The 27,338-nt window shown below is 54.6% G+C and overlaps 3 protein-coding genes across 4 annotated transcripts; 2 read left to right on the top strand and 1 right to left on the bottom strand.

The window, feature by feature from the left end:
* Nucleotides 1–8,566: 8,566 nt before the first annotated feature.
* Nucleotides 8,567–20,752, top strand: LOC137603417 (high-affinity choline transporter 1-like). Its single transcript, XM_068326867.1, has 8 exons — nucleotides 8,567–8,827; nucleotides 9,224–9,337; nucleotides 15,843–15,998; nucleotides 16,431–16,579; nucleotides 17,981–18,124; nucleotides 18,536–18,689; nucleotides 19,034–19,251; nucleotides 19,318–20,752. Exons 1-8 carry the CDS (start codon nucleotides 8,644–8,646, stop codon nucleotides 19,861–19,863), a joined length of 1,665 nt encoding a protein of 554 aa, XP_068182968.1. The 5' UTR covers nucleotides 8,567–8,643; the 3' UTR covers nucleotides 19,864–20,752.
* Nucleotides 20,753–21,039: 287 nt separating this feature from the next.
* Nucleotides 21,040–22,327, bottom strand: cox20 (cytochrome c oxidase assembly factor COX20). The gene is made up of 4 exons (XM_068326870.1): nucleotides 22,151–22,327; nucleotides 21,850–21,964; nucleotides 21,572–21,635; nucleotides 21,040–21,439 (listed from the first exon to the last, which is right to left on the bottom strand). Exons 1-4 carry the CDS (start codon nucleotides 22,172–22,174, stop codon nucleotides 21,280–21,282), a joined length of 363 nt encoding a protein of 120 aa, XP_068182971.1. The 5' UTR covers nucleotides 22,175–22,327; the 3' UTR covers nucleotides 21,040–21,279.
* A 570-nt stretch (nucleotides 22,328–22,897) lies between these two features.
* Nucleotides 22,898–24,227, top strand: lhb (luteinizing hormone subunit beta). Of its 2 annotated transcripts, none has more exons than XM_068326868.1 (4): nucleotides 22,898–23,036; nucleotides 23,212–23,327; nucleotides 23,716–23,834; nucleotides 23,910–24,227. In XM_068326868.1, the coding sequence occupies exons 2-4, from the start codon at nucleotides 23,225–23,227 to the stop codon at nucleotides 24,138–24,140; spliced, it is 453 nt and encodes a 150-aa protein (XP_068182969.1). In that variant the 5' UTR covers nucleotides 22,898–23,036; nucleotides 23,212–23,224; the 3' UTR covers nucleotides 24,141–24,227. The 2 variants fall into 2 exon arrangements, with proteins under 2 accessions (XP_068182969.1, XP_068182970.1); XM_068326869.1 differs by having other exon boundaries at nucleotides 22,900–23,036; nucleotides 23,242–23,327.
* The last annotated feature ends 3,111 nt before the right edge of the window (nucleotides 24,228–27,338 follow it).

Genomic DNA, 27,338 nt, shown 5'->3' with positions numbered 1-27,338 from the left:
AACTCCTTCATCTGTGATTGGCTCTACTTCATCTGTTCAGAGACCGCTGGCTGTCTGTCGGGGCAAACATGAATGCAGTGGAACTGTTGGTGTGGCAAGTTTCTACCTTCATACATACAGTGATACTAACCTGAATTAACTACGAGAGATGAGGCCTGTACCATAAAGCTGGATTACGGCTTAGCCAGATAACTTCAGGCTTAACCCTGGCTTTTCAGTGCCATGAAGGTGGCTGACTTTCTATCGGGCTACGTTGTCGTGGTAACCTATGCTGAACACCTAACCTGCTCCGGAGCAGGATAAGTTCAGGATAAGAGCTCAGCAGGTATAACAGCCCCACCTACTGACCAATCAGAGCTCAGCAGGTATAACAGCCCCACCTACTGACCAATCAGTTCTCCTGAAAACGGGCCGTCCGTTCCCTGAGAACCCGGTGGATCTCGGGTCACAGCTTGTGTGCAGAGCGCTCAGGCAGAGAGAATATTTAGGGATGGCTGTAATCCGGTGGGATTGGCTGAACAATGACTGTAGAAAGGTAGAGGTTTTGGGGGGAGGGGTTACATTACATCTGTCAGCTGCTGGAGCCTCACATCAGGAATGGAACGCACCCCAACCCCGCGCTGACAGCCCCCCACAGTGTGCATTGACCTGAGGGTCTTTGAGACAGTTCATATATTTCTGAGTGATGTTGGTAATTATTATGATGTCCTGAAATCCCTCGTTGGACGGGTTACAAGCAAGACACAGATAAAATGTCATTGATCAATGATTTGTTTCAGTAAGTCATGGATTGATTGATTGATTGATCGGTACTTTAATGTATTGTGTTGGCGATGCTGAAAACCTGTGAAGAACACAGTACGTAGAGCTGTTCATAAAGTCACGGGACTACGATCACATGTCATAACCAAACATGTGGTTCACACACACATGTATGAACACACACATGTTACTGTAGTCAGATACACAAGTGCAGTCATAGTGGGGCAGTAATATTATAATGGCACTAACTTCCTCATTGACGCAGTCGGCCATGTTTTCCCAGAGATCCTTGCTCCGTTTGGCAGCTGCAGCTGTGTTGCTTTTTACCTGGATTATTGATTTGTATTGATCGTATTTATTAATTATTATTGTTTGCTCCTCCGTTGTGAAACATGCGTCTCGGGCCGGTTTGTTGCATGTTTGTGATTGGTCGCATGCAGCAAACTCCGCCCTTTTTATGTGAGCGCGCACAGATCTAGAGTGGACAAGTCTGGATTGAATTAGTGATGATAGCCGGCTTTATGGGACCGAAAATCTGGAGGGTGGATGTCTGGGTAAGTGAAGCCAGATAAGGAAGAGGAAGCCTGACTAGGTTAATCCAGCTTCATGGGACAGGACTGGTTTATTTCCGGTCCTCTGAAGGTCCACAAACACTGACTTCCAGCCAGTCAGACACACCTGTGTGATAATCATTCTGTCTAATCAGCATCTAATGCCACACCTGTGGAGTGGGAGGGATGCTGTCTGCAAAGGAGACGTTCACCATCACAGATTTAGACAGATTTGTGAAAAATGTTAGAAATTGTTGTTTTGTGTTCATAGAAAATGTTTTAGATCTTTGAGTTCATCTCGTAAAAAATGAGAGCAAAAACAAAAGTATTGCATTTATATTTTTGTTCGTTTTGCGTTGTGTGTGTGTGTGTGTGTGTGTGTGTGTGTGTGTGTGTGTGTGTGTGTGTGTGTGTGTGTGTGTGTGTGTGTTTTACATATCAAGCGAGGTAAAAATGTCCTACCCGATAGTTTTGGATGGGGATTCTCAGACAGTACCTCCAGAATCCTCATGGTGGTGCTAGAGGCTGAGGTATCTCATCCGAGCAGCTTCATCAGGGCCCAGTAGAGTCTGGTTTCATCCACGCTGCAGAGCACTGGAGATCATCCTGACCAGTCTGCTGATTGTTTTCTCTGGTTTCTCTGAATTCTTTAAAATGTGTGTCAAACGTATCTTTACCACATTTTCTCCCTGCGTGGCAGCTCAGAGCGGAACCGATGGGGGGCATCACCGCAGACATACCCGTCTAGAATCTGAACCCCCCAGAACATCATGTTATTTTTTTGTGATTTAAGTCATTACGTCATGGGGCGGCAGTGGCTCAGCGGTAGAGCAAAACGTCTTAAGACCAGTCATCGCCCAGCCATCGGTGGTTTGATTCCCGCTCCCACGGACATCTTCGGAGTGTGAGCTGACAGTGGGGGCTTCAGCTCACCTCCCAGCCACTGCCGAGGCGCCCTTGAGCGAGGCGCCGTCCCCCCCACAAGATGCACATTGGGGCGCACCCCGAAGTCGCGACCCATCACTCAGTCTCCCCCAGTCATGTGTGATTATTAATCATGTGTGATTAATTGCATGCCAGCAGGCCCCCAGTGTGTTTACAGGGGCCTGTATACAGTGATTGTGTGTGCTGTGCTACTAACACGTATATACAGTATGTGCATGTAAAACAGGAGTGTAAAGATAATTACCCCGTTTGTGTGGACAATAAAGCGTGCTTTAATCTTTAATCTTTCATTTCATGACTGTGTCAAACTCGAGGCCCGCCAGACATCCCCTGTGAGGAACCGTTTCTGGGATGTTCTGAGGTTTCACGCTCTGCCGGGGTTTTCCTGTCAGGTTTCAGCCTCAGCTTCACGTCAAACACGTTCCTGACATCCGGTCCATCATCTGTTCCCTTTGTGCTCTTGATGAAGCTGACGGTCTGATCTTCATCACGTTGCGCTCCTGGCGACACTTGAAGCAGCGAACCTTCTACCAGTGTCTGGCGTTGACCTTGACCTTTGCAGCTCTATGGTATGCGTCTGCTGTTGTTGCTATTCTTGGAAACGGCCTATCAGGAGCTTCCTTCACAACTGTTCTCCCCCCACGGTTCTCAAGTCCGTCGTTTGTTTCTGTCATCAGAAATCGTCGCTGTGGCAGAAGAACGGGTGGAGGTCTCTCCTCCAGACCCAAGGTTCTGGTCTGGGACGGTCACACGAGTCTTCCTCAGTCTGAGTCTGACACGTCTGCAGACCGAAGCAGCTCAGAAAGTCAGGCTGACAACGCAATAAAACACGATGATGATGATGGTGTTTATTTATGTTAACATGCTGCGAACATGCAGAAGACCAGAGACAAACTGCATCTTCATTTCCTGTTGGAACAGACCAGTGTGTGTTTCAGCTTTAAGTTCAGATATTCAACCACAGTGGAATTTTACCGGTTTGGCTCAAGCTGTAATTGAGACTCAGAAGAATATGAAACCACTTTGAAATGACATCAGTGAGACACCTGTGCACTTTCAAAATAAAAGCATTGAAAAAGCGGTTTACAACCTGTTTTTGGCCCAGAAAAGAGCCATAAGAATTATCCACAAAGCTCATTATAAAACTCATAGAAATCAATTATTCATCACATCTAAATCATAAGCTATAGAACTGCTCAACTCATGTGTAAAGCAGCCAATAATTGTTTACCACAAAATATCCATCCATCATCAACCTCTTATCCGGGGCCGGGTTGGGGGCGCAATAGTCTCAGCAGGGATGGCCATACCTCCCTCTCCCCAGACACCACCTCCAGCTCCTCCAGGGGGAGCCCGAGGCATTCCCAGGCCAGCCCAGAGACATAGTCCCTCCAGCGTGTCCTAGGTCTTACCTCCTCCCGGTAGGACGTGCCCGGAACACCTCCCCAGGGAGGCGTCCAGGAGGCATCCTGAACAGATGTCCGAGCCACCTCAGCTGGCTCCGCTGGAGGTGGAGGAGCAGCAGCTCTACTCTGAGCTCCTCCCTGGTGACTGAGCTCCTCACCCTATCACTCAGGGTGCGCCCCCCCACTCTATGGAGGAAACTCATTTCAGCCGCTTGTATCCGGGATCTTGTCCTTTAGGTCATGACCCAAAGCTCCTGACCATAGGTGAGAGTAGGAACGTAGATTGACCGGTAAATCCAGAGCTTCGTCTAACGACTCAGCGCCTTCACCACCACAGACCTACAGCGACTGCATCACTGCAGAAGCTGCTCCGCCCCTCTCGTCACCCGAGTGTCCAACACACGCGGTCGGAGGTCTGATGATACGACAACAAAGCCGATCATCGACCTCTGGCCTAGGGTGTCCTGGTGCCATTTGCACTGATGGACATCCCTGTGGCTGAATAAGGTGTTTGTTATGGACAAACTGACCAGCACAGAAGTCCAATAACAGAACACCACTTGTGTTCAGATCGGGGAGGCCGTTCATCCCAATCACCCCCCCTCCAGGTCTCACTGTCATTGCCCACGTGAGCGCTGAAGTCCCCAAGGAGAACAAGGGAGTCCCCAGTCGGAGCGCTATTCAGTACCCCTCCCAGGGACTCCAAGAAGGTCGGGTATTCCACACTGCTTTTTGACCCATAGGCCGAAACGACAGTGAGACACCTGTCCCCAACCTGAAGGCGCAGGGACGCGACCCTCTCGTTCACCGGGCCTGGCTCCAAGGTGGGGCCCGGTTGCGCCATACCGGGTGACGTCAAGGTCCTTGATTTTTCTGTCATCATAGGGTTTTTGTATATTTTGTACCACAAAATATATTAGCACAAATTAAGAATAATGAATTTCTGCAGAAGAAAGCAAGAACTACATTAAAAACATTTTCATTATCTTTTACTCGTGTCAAACTATGGAAAAAACTGGGCAACGAAGTGAAGAGTCCAGGAACTCTGCCTTTAAAAAAGCATTGAAAAACCTGACTTTGCAAAGTTACATTTCTAACATAAAAGATGTTTAATCTCAGATTTTTATGTCTTATTAAACTACGTGTCATGTCTGTGAAAAATATCACTGTGACCTCAGGATACCAACTGAGAAGGTGGACGATGGTTAGCTTATTAGTCAATGCACACGAGATGTTTGACATGGGAAGGGAAAGGGTTACGTCACACGGAATGGACTATTAAAAGGTTATTACAAAACCGAAGTCACGCCAAGAACCGATAAAGACGTGTGTAAACACACACACATCTACTGGACTGGACCGTTCACAACAGCAACGTACCAAAATAAAATCATCTAAATGTGACATTTGATGTATGAACTGGTTGATAACGTGTTGATTCAGGGGACAATGGCTTCAACCCGTTAACCCTTCGGTTTCTTTCAGATGTTGATGTAAATGTGATGCTTTAATTTAGTTTGTTTTCTTTCCATACATGTTGTCACATAATAACATGTATGGAAAGAAAATAAACTAAATAAAGTATCCACCTCCACTATTCAACTAAGGGAAGGAACCAGTGCTGTTCTGTGTGGGGGGGCTGGTTTCGTCAGACGTGAAGGAGACGACCAGAAGGTCTTCCTCAGCCGGGGGTGTTCTGTTGTTCTCAGAGGAACGACATCAGCTGATGACATCATCAGCAGAGGTGAGGCTGGACCAGGTGTGGTCAGGCTCTTATCAGGGTTTGTTCTCCTCGCTGGACGTGAGATTAGCTCTGAGTGTTCGTGGGGTGGGTCACCAGCAACCTTTGGTCCACTGATGGACCTCTGGTCGGGTTCCTCCCTGAACAAACTCCAGCCTCTGGTTCTCCACCTGAAGCTTTAACCATCTGCCATCAGTGTGTTTGACCCCGCCCAGCCACCATCAGTGTGTTTGACCCCACCCACCACCATCAGTGTGTTTGACCCCACCCAGCCACCATCAGTGTGTTTGACCCCACCCACCACCATCAGTGTGTTTGACTCCGCCCAGCCACCATCAGTGTGTTTGACTCCGCCCAGCCACCCTCAGCGTGTTTGACTCCGCCCAGCTACCCTCAGCGTGTTTGACTCCGCCCAGCCACCCTCAGCGTGTTGGACCCCGCCCAGCCACCCTCAGCGTGTTGGACCCCGCCCAGCCACCCTCAGCGTGTTTGACTCCGCCCAGCCACCCTCAGCGTGTTGGACCCCGCCCAGCCACCCTCAGCGTGTTTGACTCCGCCCAGCCACCCTCAGCGTGTTGGACCCCGCCCAGCCACCCTCAGCGTGTTGGACCCCGCCCAGCCACCCTCAGCGTGTTGGACCCCGCCCAGCCACCCTCAGCGTGTTGGACCCCGCCCAGCCACCCTCAGCGTGTTTGACTCCGCCCAGCCACCCTCAGCGTGTTGGACCCCGCCCAGCCACCCTCAGCGTGTTGGACCCCGCCCAGCCACCCTCAGCGTGTTGGACCCCGCCCAGCCACCCTCAGCGTGTTGGACCCCGCCCAGCCACCCTCAGCATGTTGGACCCCGCCCAGCCACCCTCAGCGTGTTGGACCCCGCCCAGCCACCCTCAGCGTGTTGGACCCCGCCCAGCCACCCTCAGCGTGTTGGACCCCGCCCAGCCACCCTCAGCGTGTTGGACCCCGCCCAGCCACCCTCAGCGTGTTGGACCCCGCCCAGCCACCCTCAGCGTGTTTGACCCCGCCCAGCCACCCTCAGCGTGTTGGACCCCGCCCAGCCACCCTCAGCGTGTTTGACCCCGCCCAGCCACCATCAGTGTGTTTGACCCCGCCCAGCCGCCATCAGCGTGTTTGACCCCGCCCAGCCACCATCAGTGTGTTTGACTCCGCCCAGCCACCATCAGTGTGTTTGACCCCGCCCAGCCACCATCAGTGTGTTTGACTCCGCCCAGCCACCATCAGTGTGTTTGACTCCGCCCAGCCACCATCAGTGTGTTTGACTCCGCCCAGCCACCATCAGTGTGTTTGACTCCGCCCAGCCACCATCAGTGTGTTTGACTCCGCCCAGCCACCATCAGTGTGTTTGACTCCGCCCAGCCACCATCAGTGTGTTTGACTCCTTACTGTTACTGTGATTCACTCGTGAAAACCAGCAGGGGAAATGCTGCCTGGCTGACAGGAAGTGGGGGGGGGGTTGGTGTGTGTGTGTGTGTGTGTGTGTTGGGGGGGGCATTGATTATATTTCATGGCAGCACGTAAAAGTGATTTCCTCGTGTGTCACATCCATCACGACCCACATCCACTAAGAGATTGGTTTTCCTCTGCGGCGGGGGGGGGGGTGTTTGGTTCAATATAAATGTTGAGTCAGCATCGCGTCAGTCACTTCCTGTGCTGCATGTTAGCTTCAGAATGACTGATCAATAAACGACCCCCACAGTGCGGGGTCTCGCTGTAAAAGCAGGGAAGGCCTCGGGGTTCCTGCTTTTACAGGATGAGTCTTCATGACCGACACCAGGCCCGTCGCTGTTCTCATACAGATCTATAATATAGCAGATCTATAACATACACATGGATAACCCCCCCCACACCCCAATGCATACACACCATGTGCTGTTGGTCATTGAGGGGAGGTGATGAAGACGGGGATCTGTTCTGTTAGGATAAAACTGTCTGAAATAAGAAATACGAGCAGAGAATAACACCAAACCCGGCGCTGGACAAAGAACCTGCACGACTCTTTCAAACCACCTCACGCTGATTCTCCCATGATGCAAAGCGTCACGCCTGGGATTTTCTCACAGAAACAATAGCTTTGTCCACAGCATCTCTGACTCCCTGCTGGTCCGGGGTCAGGCGGGGGCGAACCTGAGCGTGGTGTCTGACGAGTTGTCAGGGAGGAAGAGCGGAGGGCGGTCCATTGTGTCTGAAAGGTTAGCACACCACTAGCTCATTAGCACACCCATAAACCATAGGGGCAGGAGAGGGGGAGTATGGTGAAGTCAGGACTTATAAACCATGGGGGAGGAGAGGGGGAGTATGGTGAAGTCAGGACCCATAAACCATAGGTATGGTGAAGTCAGGACCCATAAACCATGGGGGAGGAGAGGGGGAGTATGGTGAAGTCAGGACCCATAAACCATGGGGGAGGAGAGGGGGAGTATGGTGAAGTCAGGACCCGTAAACCATAGGTATGGTGAAGTCAGGACCCATAAACCATGGAGGATGACAGGGGTAGTATGGTGAAGTCAGGTCAGCAACATTGCCCATCCAGTGGTCAAACGCCGGTCAACACCTCCAGCCTGTAGACAGGGGGTCGCCACGCTCCCCTCGCTATCACATTCCTCAGATTGTAGCCCAGCATCCAGAGGCACAGACCGCCGGGGGGTGGGGTGGGGGGGTGATCAAACTAATACGAACATATTGGACCAGAATCAGACGCCAGCAGGGAGAAACAACTCCATTCTGCCCTAGCAAAGCTGGAACCACCCGGGACTGGACCAGGTGCCCCTGACCCCGAGGTCCAGACCCGCACCCGAACCCAGACCTGGACCCATTCCCAGATCTGGATCCAGACCTGGAACTAGAACTATTAGTGTGTTGGATTTACATGTGGTAACACACGCACGCACACAGACACACACACACACACACACACACACACACACACTAGCGCACAAAAACACACACAAACACACACACACACACACACACACACACACCTCTTCTGTGGAGATTTGATTTTAAAATGACTGCGTTATAACCGCGTTATAACCGCGTTTAATCCCACGTCCGTTCACGCCTCGGCGCGCGGACGTCGGCGCTGCGTGTGCGTGAGTCACCTCCGGCGGGGTGTAGTTCCCGGCGCCTCCACCGCCCCACACCCCACCCCCCCAGCAGCAGGGAGGGACGCTCCATCACCGACGGCCGACAGACGCTCCGGAGGACCGGAGAGCAGCTGCACCATGGCTCTGAACGTGCCCGGGGTGACCGTGATGATCTTCTTCTACCTGCTGGTCCTCGGGATCGGGATCTGGGCGTCCGTCAAGTCCAAGAAGGAGGCCAAGAAGGGCCACGGAGACAAGACGGAAATGGCGCTTCTGGGCAACCGGGGCATCAACCTGGCGGTGGGCATCTTCACCATGACAGGCGAGTGTCCGCGTGACGTGACGGGGCATCATGGAGTCAGCTGATGGGGGCTGAAGGGGGCTCCGCGCCCCGCGGAACGGATCGGTGTGATGAACGGAAACCGTCAGGAATAAACCCGCTAGAGCTCTTTATTCCGTCTGGCGGCACCGACCGGACGGACCCCCCCGGTGGGGACAGCTGAGGCGGGCTGCGTGTTCACCGGTGATGAATGATCGGGGCGGCGGGCACGTGACGCCCCGGTTCGGTTTAACGGTTCTTGACGGAACCGCTTCATCCGCAGATGCTTGTCGGCTTCTCTGTAATGCGACCGGACGCACTAACCGTGTGTGTGTGTGTGTGTGTGTGTGTGTGTGTGTGTGTGTGTTGTGTCTCTCTCTGTGTGTGTGTGTGTTGCAGCCACATGGGTCGGAGGGGGCTTCATCGTTGGCACCGCGGAGGCGGTGTACAACCCGTCCATGGGGCTGATCTGGGCCGTGATGCCGGTAACGGCCACCATGTGCTTCATCATCGGTGAGACCCGCAATGTGACGTCACACCACGGCTAGCACACATATGATATATGTTGAGTGTTTGTGTCAGCCAATGACTGATCTGCTAACGTATAGGGGGCGGGGTTAAAGAGCTGACAGCAACCTGCCTCCAGAGGGCGCACAGAACTCCGTGGGGGGGGGGGGTATTTAAGGCACATAGATTCTTTAAGCAGTTCCTCAACCCACTGACGTGAAACCTGAAGTCTGACTCAAAGTCAGAACCTAGCCTGGACTTAGTCCGGAAGCCAAAGACTGATACAGATGAATCTCCATCAGGCATCAGGATAGTGGTGTGGGGGGGCTGATCGGCCTGTGATCTCAGAACCTCGTAGAAACGGTTTGGATCTCATTTATCGGTAATTTGCATATAATCCCTGTGAGGCAGCAGCCAGTGAGATTAGAGGGAAGCAGCGCGAAACCCACACAGGACAGGAAATGTTAAACCCCGGTGGACACAGCCAGATCAAGCCCACAGTGACGTTCTGCCCCCCAGTGATGTCTTTATAGTGATGTCCTTATTGTGACGTCCTTATAGTGACGCCCTTACGGTGACGTTCTGCCCCACAGTGACGTCCATACAGTGACGTCCTTACGGTGACGTTCTGCCCCACAGTGTCGTTCTGCCCCACGATGATGTCCTTACAGTGACGTCCTTACAGCGACATCCTTACAGTCATGTTCTTACAGTGACATCCTGTCCTGGTGACGCCCTTCCACTGACAGGCTTACAGTGAAGTTCTTACAGTGACATCCTTACGGTGACATTCTGCTCCACAGTGACGTCCTGACAGTCATGTTCTTACAGTGACATCCCGCCTAGTGAAGTCCTTACGGTGATATCCTTATAGTGACATCCTTACAGTGACGTCCTTACAGTGACATCCTGCCCTAGTGACGTCGATACAGTTATGTCCTTACAGTGACGTCCCGTCACAGTGATGTCCTTACAGTGACGTCTTTACCGTGGTGTCCCGTCTCAAAGTGACGTCCCACAATGACGTCCTTACAGTGGTGTCCCGTCCCATTGACGTCCTTACAGTGACATCCCGTCCTAGTGAAGTTTTTACCGTGGCGTGCTGCCCCACAGTGACGTCCCGTCCCAGTGACGTCCTGCCCCACAGTGATGTCCCAGTGACGTCCTTAAGCTGATGTCCTTATTGTGACACCCTCACAGTAACGGCCCGTCCCACATTAACATTCTGCCCCACAGTGACCTACTGCCCCACAGTAACGTCCAGTCTCATTGACGTCCTTACAGTGACATCCTTACAGTGGAGGCCTTACAGTGACGTCCCGTCCCAGTGACGTCCTGCCCCACAGTGATGTCCCAGTGACGTCCTTAAGGTGATGTCCTTATAGTGACATCCTTACAGTGACCTCCTTAAAGTGACATCCTTACAGTGACATCCTCACAGTGACGGCCCGTCCCACATTAACATTCTGCCCCACAGTGACATACTGTCCCACAGTAACGTCCAGTCTCATTGACGTCCTTATAGTGATGTCCTGTCCCAGTGACGTCCTTACAGTGACATCCTTACAGTGGCGTCCTTACAGTGACATCCCGTCCCAGTGACGTCCCGTCCCAGTGACGTCCTTACAGTGATGTCCCGTCCCAGTGACGTCCTTACAGTGACGTCCCAATCCTATGTGACGTCCTGTCCCAGTGACGTCCCGCCCCAGTGACATCCTTACAGTGGCGTCCTTACAGTTGCGTCCTTACAGTGACGTTCTGCCCCACAGTAACGTCCCTACAGTGATGTCCTTACAGTGACGTCCTGACAGTCATGTGACATCCCACCCTAGTGAAGTCCTTAAAATGACATCCTTACCGTAGCGTGCTGTCTCAAAGTGACATCCTTACAGCGACATCCTTACAGTCATGTTCTTACAGTGACATCCTGTCCTGGTGACGCCCTTCCACTGACAGGCTTACAGTGAAGTTCTTACAGTGACATCCTTACGGTGACCTACTGCCCCACAGTAACGTCCAGTCTCATTGATGTCCTTACAGTGACGTCCTGTCCCAGTGACGTCCTTACAGTGACATCCTTACAGTGGCGTCCTTACAGTGACATCCTTACAGTGGAGGCCTTACAGTGACGTCCCGTCCCAGTGACGTCCTGCCCCACAGTGATGTCCCAGTGACGTCCTTAAGGTGATGTCCTTATAGTGACATCCTTACAGTGACCTCCTTAAAGTGACATCCTTACAGTGACATCCTCACAGTGACGGCCCGTCCCACATTAACATTCTGCCCCACAGTGACATACTGTCCCACAGTAACGTCCAGTCTCATTGACGTCCTTACAGTGACGTCCTGTCCCAGTGACGTCCTTACAGTGACATCCTTACAGTGGCGTCCTTACAGTGACATCCCGTCCCAGTGACGTCCTTACAGTGACGTCCCGTCCCAGTGACGTCCTTACAGTGATGTCCCGTCCCAGTGACGTCCTTACAGTGACGTCCCAATCCTATATGACGTCCTGTCCCAGTGACGTCCCGCCCCAGTGACATCCTTACAGTGGCGTCCTTACAGTTGCGTCCTTACAGTGACGTTCTGCCCCACAGTAACGTCCTTACAGTGATGTCCTTACAGTGACGTCCTGACAGTCATGTGACATCCCACCCTAGTGAAGTCCTTAAAATGACATCCTTACCGTAGCGTGCTGTCTCAAAGTGACTTCCTTACAGTGACATCCTTACAGTAACGTTCTGCCCCACAGTGACGTCCTTACGGTGATATACTTATAGTGACATCCTTACAGTGACGTCCCTCCCCAGTGACGTCGATACAGTTATGTCCTTACAGAGACGTCGATACAATTATGTCCTTAGAGACGTCCTTACAGTGACGTCCCGTCCCAGTGACGTCCTTACAGTGATGTCCCGTCCCAGTGACGTCCTTACAGTGACGTCCCAATCCTATGTGACGTCCTGTCCCAGTGACGTCCCGCCCCAGTGACATCCTTACAGTGGCGTCCTTACAGTTGCGTCCTTACAGTGATGTTCTGCCCCACAGTAACGTCCTTACAGTGATGTCCTTACAGTGACGTCCTGACAGTCATGTGACATCCCACCCTAGGGAAGTCCTTAAAATGACATCCTTACCGTAGCGTGCTGTCTCAAAGTGACTTCCTTACAGTGACATCCTTACAGTAACGTTCTGCCCCACAGTGACGTCCTTACGGTGATATCCTTATAGTGACATCCTTACAGTGACGTCCCTCCCCAGTGACGTCGATACAGTTATGTCCTTACAGAGACGTCGATACAATTATATCCTTAGAGACTTCCTTACAGTGACGTCCTTACAGTGACGTCACGTCACAGTGAACGTATTTACCGTGGTGTCCTGTCTCAAAGTGACGTCCTAACAGTGACGTCCCGTCCCACAATGACGTCCTTACAAGTGGCGTCCCTACAATGAGGTCACGTCACAGTGAACGTATTTACCGTGGTGTTCCGTCTCAAAGTGACGTCCTAACAGTGATGTCCCGTCCCACAATGACGTCCTTACAATGAGGTCCTTACAGTGATGTCCTTACCGTGACATCCCATCTCACAATGACATCCTAACAGTGACGTCCCGTCCCACAGTGACGTCCTTACAATGAGGTCCTTACAGTGACATCCCATCCCACAATGACGTCCTAACAGTGACGTCCCGTCCCACAATGGCTACCTTACAGTGACGTACCCTGCCACAGTGACGTCCTTACAGTGATGCCCCAGAGGGATCTCCTTACGGTGACTTTCTCATAGTGACGTCCCATTCCAGTGACGTCATTCCAGTGACATTCTTACAGTGACATCCCGCCCTAGTGAAGTCCTTACAGTGACGTCCTTACCGTGGCGTGCTGCCCCACAGTGACGTCCCGTTCCAGTGACGTCCTTACGGTGATGTCCTTACAGTGACATCCCGCCCCAGTGACGTCGATACAGTTATGTCCTTACAGAGACGTCAATACAGTTATGTCCTTACAGAGACGTCTTTACCATGGTGTCCCGTCTCAAAGTGACGTCCTTACAGTGATGTCCCGTCACAGTGACGTATTTACCGTGGTGTCCTGTCTCAAAGTGACGTCCTAACAGTGACGTCCCGTCCCACAATGACGTCCTTACAAGTGGCGTCCCGTCCCACAGTGACGTCCTTACAATGAGGTCACGTCACAGTGAACGTATTTACCGTGGTGTCCCGTCTCAAAGTGACGTCCTAACAGTGACGTCCCGTCCCACAATGACGTCCTTACAATGAGGTCCTTACAGTGATGTCCTTACCGTGACATCCCATCTCACAATGACATCCTAACAGTGACGTCCCGTCTCAAAGTGACGTCCTAACAGTGACGTCCCGTCCCACAGTGACGTCCCGTCCCACAGTGACGTCCTTACAATGAGGTCCTTACAATGAGGTCCTTACAGTGACATCCCATCCCACAATGACGTCCTAACAGTGACGTCCCGTCCCACAGTGACGTCCCGTCCCACAATGTCTACCTTACAGTGACGTACCCTCCCACAGTGACGTCCTTACAGTGATGCCCCAGAGGGATCTCCTTACGGTGACTTTCTTATAGTGACGTCCCGTTCCAGTGACGTCATTCCAGTGACATCCCACCCTAGTGAAGTCCTTACAGTGACGTCCTTACCGTGGCGTGCTGCCCCACAGTGACGTCCCGTCCCACAATGACGTCCCGTCCCACAATGACGTCCTTACAGTGATGTACCCTCCCACAGTGACGTCCTTACAGTAATGCCCCACAGGGATCTCGTTACAGTAACTTTTTGATAGTGACATCCCGTTCCAGTGACGTTATTCCAATGACGTTCTTAAAGTGACATCCTGTCCTGGTGAAGTCCTTACAGTGATGTCCTTACAGTGGTGTCCATCTCAAAGTGACGTCTTTACAGTGACATCCTTACAGTGACTTCCTTACAGTGATGTCCTTACAGTAACGTCCTTACAATGGTGTCCCGTCTCAAAGTGACGTCCTTACGGTGATGTCCTTACAGTGATGTCCTTACAGTGATGTCCTTACAGTGGTGTCAGTCTCAAAGTGACGTCTTTACCGTGGCGTGCTGCCCCACAGTGACGTCCCGTCCCACAATGACGTCCTTACAGTGATGTACCCTCCCACAGTGACGTCCTTACAGTAATGCCCAACAGGGATCTCGTTACAGTAACTTTTTGATAGTGACATCCCGTTCCAGTGACGTCATTCCATTGACGTTCTTAAAGTGACATCCTGTCCTGGTGAAGTCCTTAGTTATGTCCTTACAGTGGTGTCCGTCTCAAAGTGACGTCTTTACAGTGACATCCTTACAGTGACGTCCTTTCAGTGACGTCCTTACAGTGACGTCCTTACAGTGGTGTCCCGTCTCAAAGTGACGTCCTTACAGTGGTGTCCCGTCTCAAAGTGACGTCCTTACAGTGATGTCCTTACAGTGGTGTCCTCAAAGTGACGTCCTTACAGTGACGTCCTTACAGTGACGTCCTTACAGTGGTGTCCGTCTCAAAGGGACGTCTTTACAGTGACGTTCTTACAGTGACGTCCGTCTCAAAGTGACGTCCTTACAGTGATGTCCTTACAGTGATGTCCTTACAGTGGTGTCCGTCTCAAAGTGACGTCTTTACCGTGGCGTGCTGCCCCACAGTGACGTCCCGTCCCACAATGACGTCCTTACAGTGATGTACCCTCCCACAGTGACGTCCTTACAGTAATGCCCCACAGGGATCTCGTTACAGTAACTTTTTCATAGTGACGTCCCGTTCCAGTGACGTCATTCCAGTGACGTTCTTAAAGTGACATCCTGTCCTGGTGAAGTCCTTACAGTTATGTCCTTACAGTGGTGTCCGTCTCAAAGTGACGTCTTTACAGTGACGTCTTTACAGTGACGTCCTTACAGTGATGTCCTTACAGTGGTGTCGCGTCTCAAAGTGACGTCTTTACAGTGACATCCTTACAGTGACATCCTTACAGTGACGTCCTTACAGTGGTGTCCCGTCTCAAAGTGACGTCCTTACAGTGACGTCCTTACAGTGGTGTCCTGTCTCAAAGTGACGTCCTTACAGTGACGTCCTTACAGTGACGTCCGTCTCAAAGTGACGTCCTTACAGTGACGTCCGTCTCAAAGTGACGTCCTTACAGTGATGTCCTTAAAGTTATGTCCTTACAGTGGTGTCCGTCTCAAAGTGAAGTCTTTACAGTGACGTCTTTACAGTGACGTCCGTCTCAAAGTGACGTCCTTACAGTGACGTCCGTCTCAAAGTGACGTCCTTACAGTGATGTCCTTACAGTTATGTCCTTACAGTGGTGTCCCGTCTCAAAGTGACGTCCTTACATAAGCTGTTTCCTGTGGAGAACCCACGAGGGGTGAAGCCACTGGGGAGTAGGAATAGAAGCTGGAGGTCTAATCCCACAGCTGATGATGATGATGATGATGATCCCTGAGATCTCTCTGCCCCCCCTCCTCCCCGTCAGGTGGCCTGTTCTTCGCGGAGCCCATGAGGAACAACAAATACGTAACCATGATGGATCCCTTCCAGATCAAGTACGGGAAGGGGCCGACGGCGGCCCTCTCGCTGGCCTCGCTCGTGTCCGAGGTGATGTGGGTGACCGGGACGCTCATCGGGCTGGGTAAGAGTGTGTGTGTGCGTGTGTGTGCGTCAGGCTGAAAAACGTTTGTTAATGTAGATGTATGGGGGGGCAGAGCCCCGGGTGTCATGGTGAATGTGTTTATAAAGCACCGTTCACACACGGGGGGCTCAGAGAGCCGTTACCGCTGTTCAGGTCAAACCTGTTGTGTTCAAACCCGGTGAGACCGATTTGAACGTCTCTCTCACACACACACACACACACACACACACATACACGTTGGTGGGTGTGGTCAGCTGCTGTCGTGGGTTCTCTGTGTTCTGATCCAGTGGTTCCGTCAGGACGCTCAGCCGATCCCAGAGCAGAGGATCCCCCCCAGCAGATCCTCTGTGGTAGAATTAGATCTGCTGCCCTCTGAGGGGGTGTTGGGTTCTAACCCCCTGTGTGTGTGTGTGTGTGTGTGTGTGTGTACAGGTGTGACGATGAGTGTGATCCTGGAGCTGTCCTACACCGTGAGCATCTGGATCTCGGCGGCGGTGGCCATCACCTACACCCTGCTGGGGGGGCTCTACTCAGTGGCCTACACAGACATCATCCAGCTGCTCCTCATCTTCATCAGTCTGGTGGGTTCTGGTCTCCATCAGTCTGGGGGGGTTCTGGTCTCCTTCATCAGTCTGGGGGGGTTCTGGTCTCTTTCATCAGTCTGGGGGGGGTTCTGGATCTCCTCTCCACCAGTCTGGGGGGGTTCTGGTCTCCTCTCCATCAGTCTGGGGGGGTTCTGGTCTCTCCATCAGTCTGGGGGTTCTGGGTCTGGTTGGCCCCTGAGGCGGGGCCTGGGGCCCTCAGTGATGAAGGCGTGTCAGGGTTGGTTTGTGTGCTCTGTAGTTCAGTCAGGTCCTTCATCCCGTTTAAACCAATCAGAGAGCAGGAGAACGCTTGTGGGCGTGGCCATGTGCTCGTCTGCCGTCACTGAGCAAACACCTGGTAGCGTGAATGCTGGCATGGCGTGAGCCGGGACCGGATGGGGCCAACGTGAACAAACACTATCATCTGCGTATGAACGAACGTCACGAGGCGTGGCGGTGTGTGTTAATCATCACACACACACACACACACACACGAGGTGGGTATCTTCACACGGAGCTCAGGAGAGGCCAGTCGTCCTGCACCCAGACGATAAACAGCTTTGGCCCATTGGTGACCAAAACCAGTGTTGTGTCAGGTCAGAGGTCAGTATCAGCTGGGAGCACTCTGGGGTCCAGGTCCGCTGGGTGTCCCACGTCGTGTCACCACGGTAACCATATTGGGCTTGAGGTAACTGAGGTAACTTGCGTGACGATCCCGCTGGCGTTCCTGAGGGGAGAGAAGCTCAGCAGACGGGAACCATCGTGGGCGAGGCTTCATGTGATTGGATGAAGGCGTCCATCAGTGGGCGACGCCTCCAACCCACTGGATGACCTTCTGAAACCCTGTTTTTCATAGTTTGACTGTTTGCAGGGTTATAATCTATGATGACAATGAAAACATAATGACATAATAGTGACTGGATCACACCAGTTTATGGTGTAATTAACACGCTCATTTCACATCATTAACACGTCACAGAAACTATTAGTGCAGTCTGGCACGCACGGCTCACGAGTCACATGTATATACAGTGGGTACAGGCCTGTAACACACACACACACACAGCAGGGTGTGTGATGGTGGGGGGGCGGCTCCTTCATGGTGCTGCCCTTGATGAGCAGCTTATAAAGGGGGCGGCGCCTTGGCGTTGTCAGGTGGTGAACCCACACCCCCCCACTGTCAGCTCACACTCGGATATTTTTGCCCGACACGGGTCTTGAACCGACGACCCCTCCAGACCGAGGCCACCCCATCCCAGATTACACAACAGGTTCAAAGGTCATGGAAACATCTTAAGGTTTCACTCTTATCTGATAGCTAATGCTAATGTGCTACCTGATAGCTAATGCTAATGTGCTACCTGATAGCTAGTGCTCTACCTGGTCTGTCTCCTGCAGTGGTTGTGCGTCCCCTTCGCCCTGATGAGCCCTGCCGTCATGGACATCAGTCGGACCGCCTACAACCAGACCCTGAAGTCGGCGTGGGTCGGCACCGTGGAGCCGGACCGGGCGTGGCAGTGGATCGATAACTTCCTGATCCTGGTGGGTCTGGACCGGGTCAGGGTTCGGGTTGTTCTCCAGCTCCAGGAGAATAATCTGTTGTGCAACGACTCCAGAAATCCCCCAAGGCTCGTGTTCTGGACCTTAAGCCCCTGGCAGTCCTGGGTCCAGGAGACTAAAACAACTTCATATCCCAGCATTCCTGGGGGCTTTTCAGAGGGGCAGTTTTTAAAGTAGGGATTTATGAGCAGCTCTGGTGTTTTATAACATTCAGGTCAGATCTGAGTGAAGGAGGTCAAACACACGTCTGTTGTTCAGGGAGAGAAAGTTCTAGTCGCTCACACACACACACACACACACACACACACACACACACACACGGTGATCAAATGCAGCAGAAGTCCTGTTAGACTGGGGGGTGAATCAGGACTGACTGGTTCTGTCCTGTTCCAGGGTTTGGGGAACTTGGGTCTTCAGAACTTCCACCAGAGGACGCTGTCGGCCTCCTCCTCCTCTACAGCCAAGATCAGCTGCTTCGCTGCCGCCCTGATCGTCCCGACGCTGGGGATCCCCCCCATCCTGCTGGGGGCAGCGGCCGCCTCAACAAGTAGGTTCAGGAACCGGGAACAGAACAGGATCGGAACCAGGCTTTAGACACCAAAGCTCCTCCACCAGAGGCTGAGAAGCATTTAACGTCTCAGCGAACGATTGGTTCACGGACAGCAGGGCGGCGCCACCTCCTCTGGTGTTCTACCGCCCCCCGCTGGGCCGGGGTTCAGTCTCGGGCTTGAGATGCTGACCTGGTTCTGATTGTAGTCCGACCGGAGGCTAACCCCCATCACACCCGTTAGCTATCGCCGGAGGCTACCTCCTAGCTTTAGCTGAATGCTAATGCTGAATGCTAATGCTGAATGCTAACGCTGAATGCTAACGCTATCTGCGCGTCCTCAGACTGGAACATGACGTCCTACGGCTCTCCGTCTCCGTCGGAGCGGGGGGAGACGGGGCTGGTCCTCCCCATCGTGCTGCAGCACCTGACCCCCCCCTACATCTCCATCGTGGGGATCGGGGCGGTGGCCGCTGCCGTGATGTCATCCACCGACTCCGCCCTGCTGTCCGCCGCCTCCATCTTCACCTCCAACATCTACCGGAGCATCCTGAGGACTCAGGTGAGGAGGGCGGTGTGGGGGCGGGGCTGGGGGGTGCACACCAGCACTGACACCGTGTCCCCGCAGGCGTCGCAGCGGGAGATCCAGTGGGTGATCCGGCTGTCGGTGGTGGGGGTGGGGCTGGCGGGCACGGCGCTCACCTTCCTGGACAACAGCGTGCTGATGATCTGGCTGCTGCGCTCCGACCTCACCTACACGCTCATGCTGCCGCAGCTCGTCTGCGTGCTCTTCTTCAAGGTGTCCAACGGCTACGGCGCCGTGCTGGGCTGCGCCGCCGGCGTGCTGCTGCGCGTGCTGTGCGGGGAGCCGCTGCTCGGCATCCCGCCCGTCATCCGCTTCCCAGGATGCACCTTGGTGAATGGCGTGTACGTGCAGCGCTCGCCCATCAGGACCATCTGCATGCTGAGCGCCGTGGCGTCCATCCTGCTCTTCTCCGCCGCCGCGTCGCTGCTGTTCCAGCGAGGCCTGATCCCGGAGCGCTGGGATGTGTTCCGCCTCAAGGCGCAGTACTCCAGCCAGGTAGAGGGCGCTGTGGCCGACGCCCCCGACAAGAGCTGCAAGGAGCAGATGGAGAAGGAGGCGTGTGAGCCCATGCTGGAGTCCACCTGTTAGGGCGAGAGGTCACCTGGTGTCATCGGTGTGGGGGGGCTCTGAATCTGCCTGGTCTTTTTGGGGGGGGGGTCTGAAGGTTAAACCTTCACAGCTGATGATTTGATTGGTTTTCGTTCGTCCTGACGGTCTGAGACCTGAGGGTCCTGTGGACGCGTCCACCTGAACGGTGAAGCAGGAAGTCAGCGTTCCTTTGGTTTTTATCTCCTTCCTTCAGCTTTGATAGAGCCCCGCCCCCCCACAGGTAGGCAGGTGTAGGTCTCCAGGACTCACGTCTCTTCAGCAGACCTTCATCATCACTTCCTGTCCCTGAACCTGAGTGTAGAACACCATCAGAATGAAGAAAGACTACCGGGGGCCCCGCCCCTCACCGGGGGCCCGTTGCCTCTTCCTGCCTGTCTTCATCTCTCCAGTACCTTCAGCTCACGCCCCACGGCCTTGTGGGTAATGTCTGTCTATGGGTGGGTGAATGTCCCCCCCCTCCAGTGCTGAGAAAACCGTCTGACCTCTGACCCCAGCTCATCACCATGAAGGTGACTTCAAAGTGCCTCCTGACTCAGTCGTCCTCATCAGACCCAGTTACCATGGCAACAAGCCCCACCCTCCTCCAGGACCATAAACACGCATGAACACGTGAAGAGGTGAATGTGATGTGAGGGGGGGTACTAACCCCTCTGTGTGGGTGTGAATGCAGGGCACTAACCCCCCCCTGGCCCCCCTGCCGAGGCGCGATGAGTCGAGGGACCGCATGGCATGCTGGGATGCGCCTCATGTCTGAACTATGCACCGATGTCTGTGTCCGTCAAACATTAAACCAGATCTCCCCCCACCTGTCTGCTCTGTGTGTCAACGGCTCCGCTGGGGGGTCCCACCAGGCGTGGGACACTTCCGCAAATAAACCACCACTATTCTGGGGGGGGGGGGGTTAAGGGAGGTCACGGTCCAGCTGTTCACCAGAAGCCAGGGGGTCACCTGTGCCATGCCCAGCAGGGGGAGACACGTAACCCTAACCCCCCCCCACCACACACACATCCAGCTCAAACACCCTGCGTCAGAATCCCAGCTGCAGTCGGTGTGCTGCAGCGCCCCCTGCTGGTCTGACGGCCCCCCTGCTGGTCTGACGGCCCCCCCTGCTGGTCTGACTGCCCCCCCAGCTGGTCTGACTGCCCCCCCTGCTGGTCTGACACACGGCTCACAGCTTCACCTCCTTTATTCACATTGATTATTGATGATCAGGTTATCAGAACATAAACAGGAGCCTGAACAGCTCATCGGGGGGGTCTCATCAGTGAAAGGTCAGACTGCTGCGTGGGGGGGCCCTGAAGGCCGCGCCGGCGGTGGATCAATGACAGGCAGTTCAAACATTTGGGGGGGCAGGAGTCGCGTCATTCTTCAGGATCCATCACCTCCCCCACGACCTCAGAGCGGGGGGGTCGACGGTGGACGGCCCCCCGGGGGTGACCCGTGTCTTCTGGAGGGGTCCATGCTGGTGCCCTCGTAGATCAGGCTGTTCCTGAGGGCCTGCTGGATCATCCTCTGCTGGAAACGCGTCCTGGACTGCTGGACTGTGCACAGAAGCCTGGGGGGGCAGAGGGGGGCAGATGGGGTCAGGGGGGGCAGATGGGGTCAGGGGGGGCAGATGGGGTCAGGGGGGGCAGAGTGTCAGTTCTCATTCAGTTCTCATGAGGAGAGCAGCGTCATGACGACCTACCAGCATCCAGCTGTGGTCAGAATGAAGCCGGCGCAGCCGACGTGGAGAGACCTCCTGACCCGACCTGAGGACGACATGACCTCCACATGACCTCCACACGACCTCCACATGACCTTCACCTCAATGAGCTCACACTGGTGTTGGGGCAGAACCAGAACACCGAGGGTTCTGGAGTCACACAGAACTCTCTCTCTCACACACACACACACACACACACACACACACACACACACACACACACACACACACACACGCACGCTGTGTGTGACGTCACTCACTCGTCACCAGGAAGTGCAGCAGGCCGGACACGGCGGAGCCCCCGGCCCCCCACAGGATGGACTCCCGGAAACACGCCACGTTGTGGACCTCCACGACCCCCAGGAGCCGCAGGGTCTGTCCGGGGGGGGGGGGGGGGCAGAGAGACACGTGAAACCCCCAGGCTAACAGAGGCTAACAGAAGCTAACAGTGTCTCCTATAGACAGTCAGTCAACACGACGGGACGTGAACACACACACACACACACACACACACACACACACACACACACACGTCCCGTTAGCATTAGCATTAGCGGTTACCGGCTGCTCGTCCCGGTCGGACATTCCGTCTTCCGGTTGTCTCGCGCCAGAGAAACCTCCGTTTGACTTATAATTCAGCTCCAATGTTTGTGTCCTGTGCGCATGCGCGTCACACGCCGCCGGGGTCCGTCTGCTATGAAGGTCCGGCTGGAACCAAACGCTTGTGGTTCCGGGGCTCGGCTCTACAGAAACGATCTGTCAAAGTGAAAGTAGTTCGTCTGAATCTTTTTGTTCTTTATCGTTTTGTCGGTTACCATAGCAACCGCTTTTGACTCGTTTTAGACATTTAGGGTTCAGGAGCCGTGAGGACCCCAGCTTCAAATCTACATTCTATTTGTCCTGCAGGCCCTCACGTCATGAGGGTCTCTGGCCCCCCCCCAGACGCCAGGAGCCAAGGTTGTGTGTGTGTGTGCGTGTGTGTGTGTGTGTGTGTGTGTGTGTGTGTGTGTGTGTGTGTGTGTGTGTGTGAGAGAGATCACTGCTGACAACAGGATGAGAGTGTGTGCCGTTCACACCGGCAGCAGATGACTTCCTGGAACACGTTATCTGTGTGTGACCTTCAGGGGCTTCTGGTGGTCACATTCACATGAAGTGAACACACACAGGTGAACACAGGTGTTTCACTTCCGTCACCAGGGACATGGTGGACCCGGTGTTCCTGGAACAGTGACGTGTAAACAGCTCGGAACAGGATCTCCATCATCTGTTCTCGTCTCCGTGTCACAGGATGTAAACGTGACCTGGAGGGATTATAATCCAATCCCTCTGACCTGACCAGGTGAGCTGGGCGGACAGCCGACACGCCCAGCATCACCCTGGACACCAGGCCGTCCTGCTGTATAAAGACTGGGGACACCTGTCCTCTGCAGACCACCTGCAGACACAGGTAAGCTTCACACCAACAGCCACCATCGATTCAGTTTGTCTGGACGCGACTCCTTTCTGTTTCTAGGCGTGACTCCAGCGAGCAGGGGGGGCTAGATGAAGGAACTGACTCGTCTGAGCTGCTCTGACTCGCAACAGCTATGTGATCAATAAACCGCTGCTTGTTTATCTCATAGAGCCATTGATCCGATGCTGATTAATTGCAGGATGATGGCTGTTCTGGTCAGAGTGATGGTCCTCCTGATGGCATGCCTGTTTCTGGGGGCCTCCGTTTGGCCCCTGGCCTCTGCAGGTACATCATCACATTTCAATAATTTTTTTAATGCAAATACGGATTTCACATTTTCTGTTAAAAATCAATGTTTTTATCGCTACCAAAGTAAAGAAAATGGTTTTATTGACTGCAAACATAAATCCAGTCAGACCCAACTAGAAGGAGCAACCTCTCCTGCTTCCGGCCCCCGGACGTCCCCCACAGAACCAACGTTCCACGTTGTTTCTGCTGAGTCGGTGATTCTCTGAAACGCTTTTCTAGAGACCTTCATGCTGACGGAACACAGCAGAGGAACCTGGAACACGTGGGACACGTCCATGTTGTGCACATGAAGCACTGGCGTGTGTTGGGACGTCATGCTGCTAATCTCAAACGTTATCTTCATCATCATTATCTTCTCCCCCAGGGGCCTTCCAGATGCCCCCCTGCCAGCTGGTCAACCAGACCGTGTCTCTGGAGAAGGAGGGCTGCCCTAAATGTGTCCCGGTGGAAACCACCATCTGCAGCGGCCACTGCATCACCAAGGTATTATGGGTAGTGTAGGCAACAGGGTCATGGTGAATATTTATTAACCCCCCCACCCCCCCGATGCCCACACAGGACCCCGTCAAGATCCCCTTCAGTAACGTCTACCAGCACGTGTGCACCTACCGGGACTACTTCTACCGGAGCTTTGAGCTCCCTGGCTGCGCGCCGGGCGTCGACCCCGCCGTGTCCTACCCGGTGGCGAGGAGCTGCCACTGCGGCCGCTGCGCCATGGACACGTCTGACTGCACCTTCGAGAGCCTGCACCCCAACTTCTGCATGAACGACATCCCCTTCTACTACTAACCACCAGGGGGCGCCAGCCTCCGACACGCTGCATGACAGCAGCTATGCTAACGGTTAGCATCAGCAGGTATCAATAAAGATGTTCTGCTCACCAGTGCATGAGTCGTGCTTCTTGTGCACCTCAACACAGAAACCCCCCCACACAGGAAGACCTGGAGGAGGTCTGTGTTAGACACCACACATCTAACATCTACCTCTGTTAGGTGTTAGGGTTAGGTTAGGGTTAGGTTAGGGTTAGGTTAGGGTTGGTTAGGGTTAGTTAGGGTTAGGTTAGGGAGTGAAGAAGCCGAAGCCTCCAGTTTGCTGAAGCAGAGCTTCACGCTCGCGTCCCCCCTCCCATGTTCACCCATTCCCCCACGTCACCCCCACATCCCCCCTCCACACCCCCCACACGCCCCCCCACGTCACCCCCATATCCAACTCTCCCCCCCATGTTCACACCCCTCCTACCCATCACCCCCACACCCCCCCACATTCATCTCCCCCTCCTGCATCCCCCCTCCCATGTTCACCCATTCCCCCACGTCACCCCCACATCCCCCCTCCCACCACACGCCCCCCCAAATCACTCCCACATCCCCCCTCCACATCCCCCCCAAATCCCCCCTCCACATCCCCCCACACCCCCCCTCCACATCCCCCCTCCACATCCCCCTCCACATCCCCCTCCCCCCATACGCCCCCCCACATCACCCCCATATCCCACTCTCCCCCCCACGTTCGCACCCCTCCTACCCATCACCCCCACATCCCCCCACATTCGTCTCCCCCTCCTGCGTCCCCCCTCCCCCCACACGCCCCCCACATCACCCCCATATCCCACTCTCCCCCCCATATTCACGCCCCTTCTCTCCCCCCCATGTTCGCACCCCCAAATCACCCCCACATCCCCCCCAAATCCCTCCTCCACATCCCCCCCAAATCAACCCCACCTCCCCCCACATCCCCCCTCCACATCCCCCCCAATCACCTCCACACACCCCCGCATCCCCCCTCCACACACCCCTCCCCCCACACACCCCCCACATCACCCCCATATCCCACTCTCCCCCCCATATTCACGCCCCTTCTCTCCCCCCCATGTTTGCACCCCTCCTCCGCATCACCCCCACATCCTCCCACATTCGTCTCACCTTCCCGCATCCCTCCTCCCCGCTGTCTGTACCGACAGTCTCTTGGGGACCATCTGCGTCAGTGCCAACACAGCCAGAACATCTCCTATTTGCATCAGGGACACACAGCCGGAACCTCAACCGTCTGCGTCAGGGCTACCACAGCCGGAACCTCAACCGTCTGCGTCAGGGCTACCACAGCCGGAACCTCAACCGTCTGCGTCAGGAATACCACAGCCGGAACCTCAACCGTCTGCGTCAGGAATACCACAGCAGGAACCTGAACCGTCTGCGTCAGGACTACCACAAACAGAACCTGTACCTTCTGTGTCAGCGCCTCCACAGCCAGAACCCTGTACCGTCTGTGTCAGCACCGACAAGCCCTAAACCTGAACCGTCTAGGTCAGGGCTACCACAGCCACAACCTGTCCTATCTGTATCAGGGACACACAGTTGGAACATGTACCATCTGCGTCAGGGCTATCACAGCCGGAACCTGAACCGTCTGCGTCAGGGCTATCAAAGCCGGACACTGAACCGTCTGCGTCAGGGTTACCACAGCCGGACGCGGAACCGTCTGCGTCAGGGCTACCACAGGCAGAACTTGAACCGTCTGCGTCAGCGCCACCACAGCCAGAACCTGTCCTATCTGCATCAACGACACACAGCCAGAACCTGAACTGTCTGCGTCAGCGAAACCACAACCAGAACCCTGTACCGTCTGCGTCAACGCCACCACAGCCAGAAACCTGTACCGTCTGCGTCAGCGCAGCCACAGCTGTAACCCTGTACCGTCTGCGTCAGGGCTACTACAACCAGAACCAAATGCGTCAGCGCCAACACAGCCGGAACCCTGTACAGTCTGCGTCAGCGCAATCACGGCCAGAACCCTGTACCATCTGCGTCAGCGCAACCACAGCCGGAACTTGAACCGTCTGCGTCAGGGCCACCACAGCCAGAACCTGAACCGTCTGCGTCAGCGCAGCCTCAGCCAAACCCTGTACCGTCTGCGTCAGCGCCGCCAGAGCTGGAACCTGAACCGTCGGTGTCAGGGCTACCACAGCCGGAACCTTAACCATCTGCGTCAGCGCCAACACAGCCGGAACCTGAACCATCTGCGTCAGCGCCAACACAGCCGGAACCTGAACCGTCTGTGTCAGCGTGACCACAGCCGGACCCTGAACCGGTTGCAACAGCGCAGCCACAGCCGGAACCTGAACCGTCCGCGTCAGGGCTACCACAGCCGGACACTGAACCAACTGCATCAGCGCCACCACAGCCAGAACCTCTACTATTTGCATCAGGGACACACAGTTGGAACCTGAACTGTCTGCGTCAGCACCACCACATCCAGAACCCTGTATCGTCTGCAACAGCGCAGCCACAGCCGGAACCTGAACCGTCTGCGCCAGCCCCACCACAGCCGGGGTCCTGTACCGTCTGCGTCAGCTCAACCACAGCCGGAACCCTGTACCGTCTGCGTCAGCGCAACCACAGCCGGAACCCTGTACCGTCTGCGTCAGCGCAACCACAGCCGGAACCCTGTACCGTCTGCGTCACCGCAACCACAGCCGGAACCCTGTACCGTCTGCGTCAGCGCAACCACAGCCGGAACCCTGTACCGTCTGCGTCAGCTCAACCACAGCCGGAACCCTGTACCGTCTGCGTCAGCGCAACCACAGCCGGAACCCTGTACCGTCTGCGTCAGCGCAACCACAGCCGGACCCTGTACCGTCTGCGTCAGGGCAACCACAGCCGGACCCTGTACCGTCTGCGTCAGGGCTAACACAGCCGAACCCTGAATCGTCTGCGTCAGCCCCACCACAGCCGGAACCCTGTACCGTCTGCGTCAGCGCAACCACAGCCGGAACCCTGTACCGTCTGCGTCAGCGCAACCACAGCCGGAACCCTGTACCGTCTGCGTCAGCGCAACCACAGCCGGAACCCTGTACCGTCTGCGTCAGCACAACCACAGCCGGAACCCTGTACCGTCTGCGTCAGCGCAACCACAGCCGGAACCCTGTACCGTCTGCGTCAGCGCAACCACAGCCGGAACCCTGTACCGTCTGCGTCAGCGCAACCACAG

Source organism: Antennarius striatus, chromosome 11 (genome assembly GCF_040054535.1).
Source record: "Antennarius striatus isolate MH-2024 chromosome 11, ASM4005453v1, whole genome shotgun sequence".
NCBI classification, from domain to species: domain Eukaryota; kingdom Metazoa; phylum Chordata; class Actinopteri; order Lophiiformes; family Antennariidae; genus Antennarius; species Antennarius striatus.
The sequence above is the reverse complement of the archived record's forward strand: the minus strand, read 5'-3'. Positions and strand labels throughout refer to the sequence as shown.

Bases quoted from the DNA above. Each gene is read 5' to 3' on its own strand.
- LOC137603417 (XM_068326867.1), top strand. From the start codon at position 8,644: ATGGCTCTGAACGTGCCCGGGGTGACCGTGATGATCTTCTTCTACCTG. The intron at 8,828-9,223 runs GCGAGTGTCCGC...TGTGTGTTGCAG, and splicing joins GGGCATCTTCACCATGACAG to CCACATGGGTCGGAGGGGGC. The intron at 18,690-19,033 runs GTAGGTTCAGGA...GCGCGTCCTCAG, and splicing joins GGCAGCGGCCGCCTCAACAA to ACTGGAACATGACGTCCTAC.
- cox20 (XM_068326870.1), bottom strand. From the start codon at position 22,174: ATGTCCGACCGGGACGAGCAGCCG. The intron at 21,965-22,150 runs GTAACCGCTAAT...CCCCCCGGACAG, and splicing joins CCGACCGGGACGAGCAGCCG to ACCCTGCGGCTCCTGGGGGT. The intron at 21,440-21,571 runs GTAGGTCGTCAT...CTGCCCCCCCAG, and splicing joins CTGACCACAGCTGGATGCTG to GCTTCTGTGCACAGTCCAGC.
- lhb (XM_068326868.1), top strand. From the start codon at position 23,225: ATGCTGATTAATTGCAGGATGATGGCTGTTCTGGTCAGAGTGATGGTC. The intron at 23,328-23,715 runs GTACATCATCAC...CTTCTCCCCCAG, and splicing joins TTGGCCCCTGGCCTCTGCAG to GGGCCTTCCAGATGCCCCCC. The intron at 23,835-23,909 runs GTATTATGGGTA...ATGCCCACACAG, and splicing joins GCGGCCACTGCATCACCAAG to GACCCCGTCAAGATCCCCTT.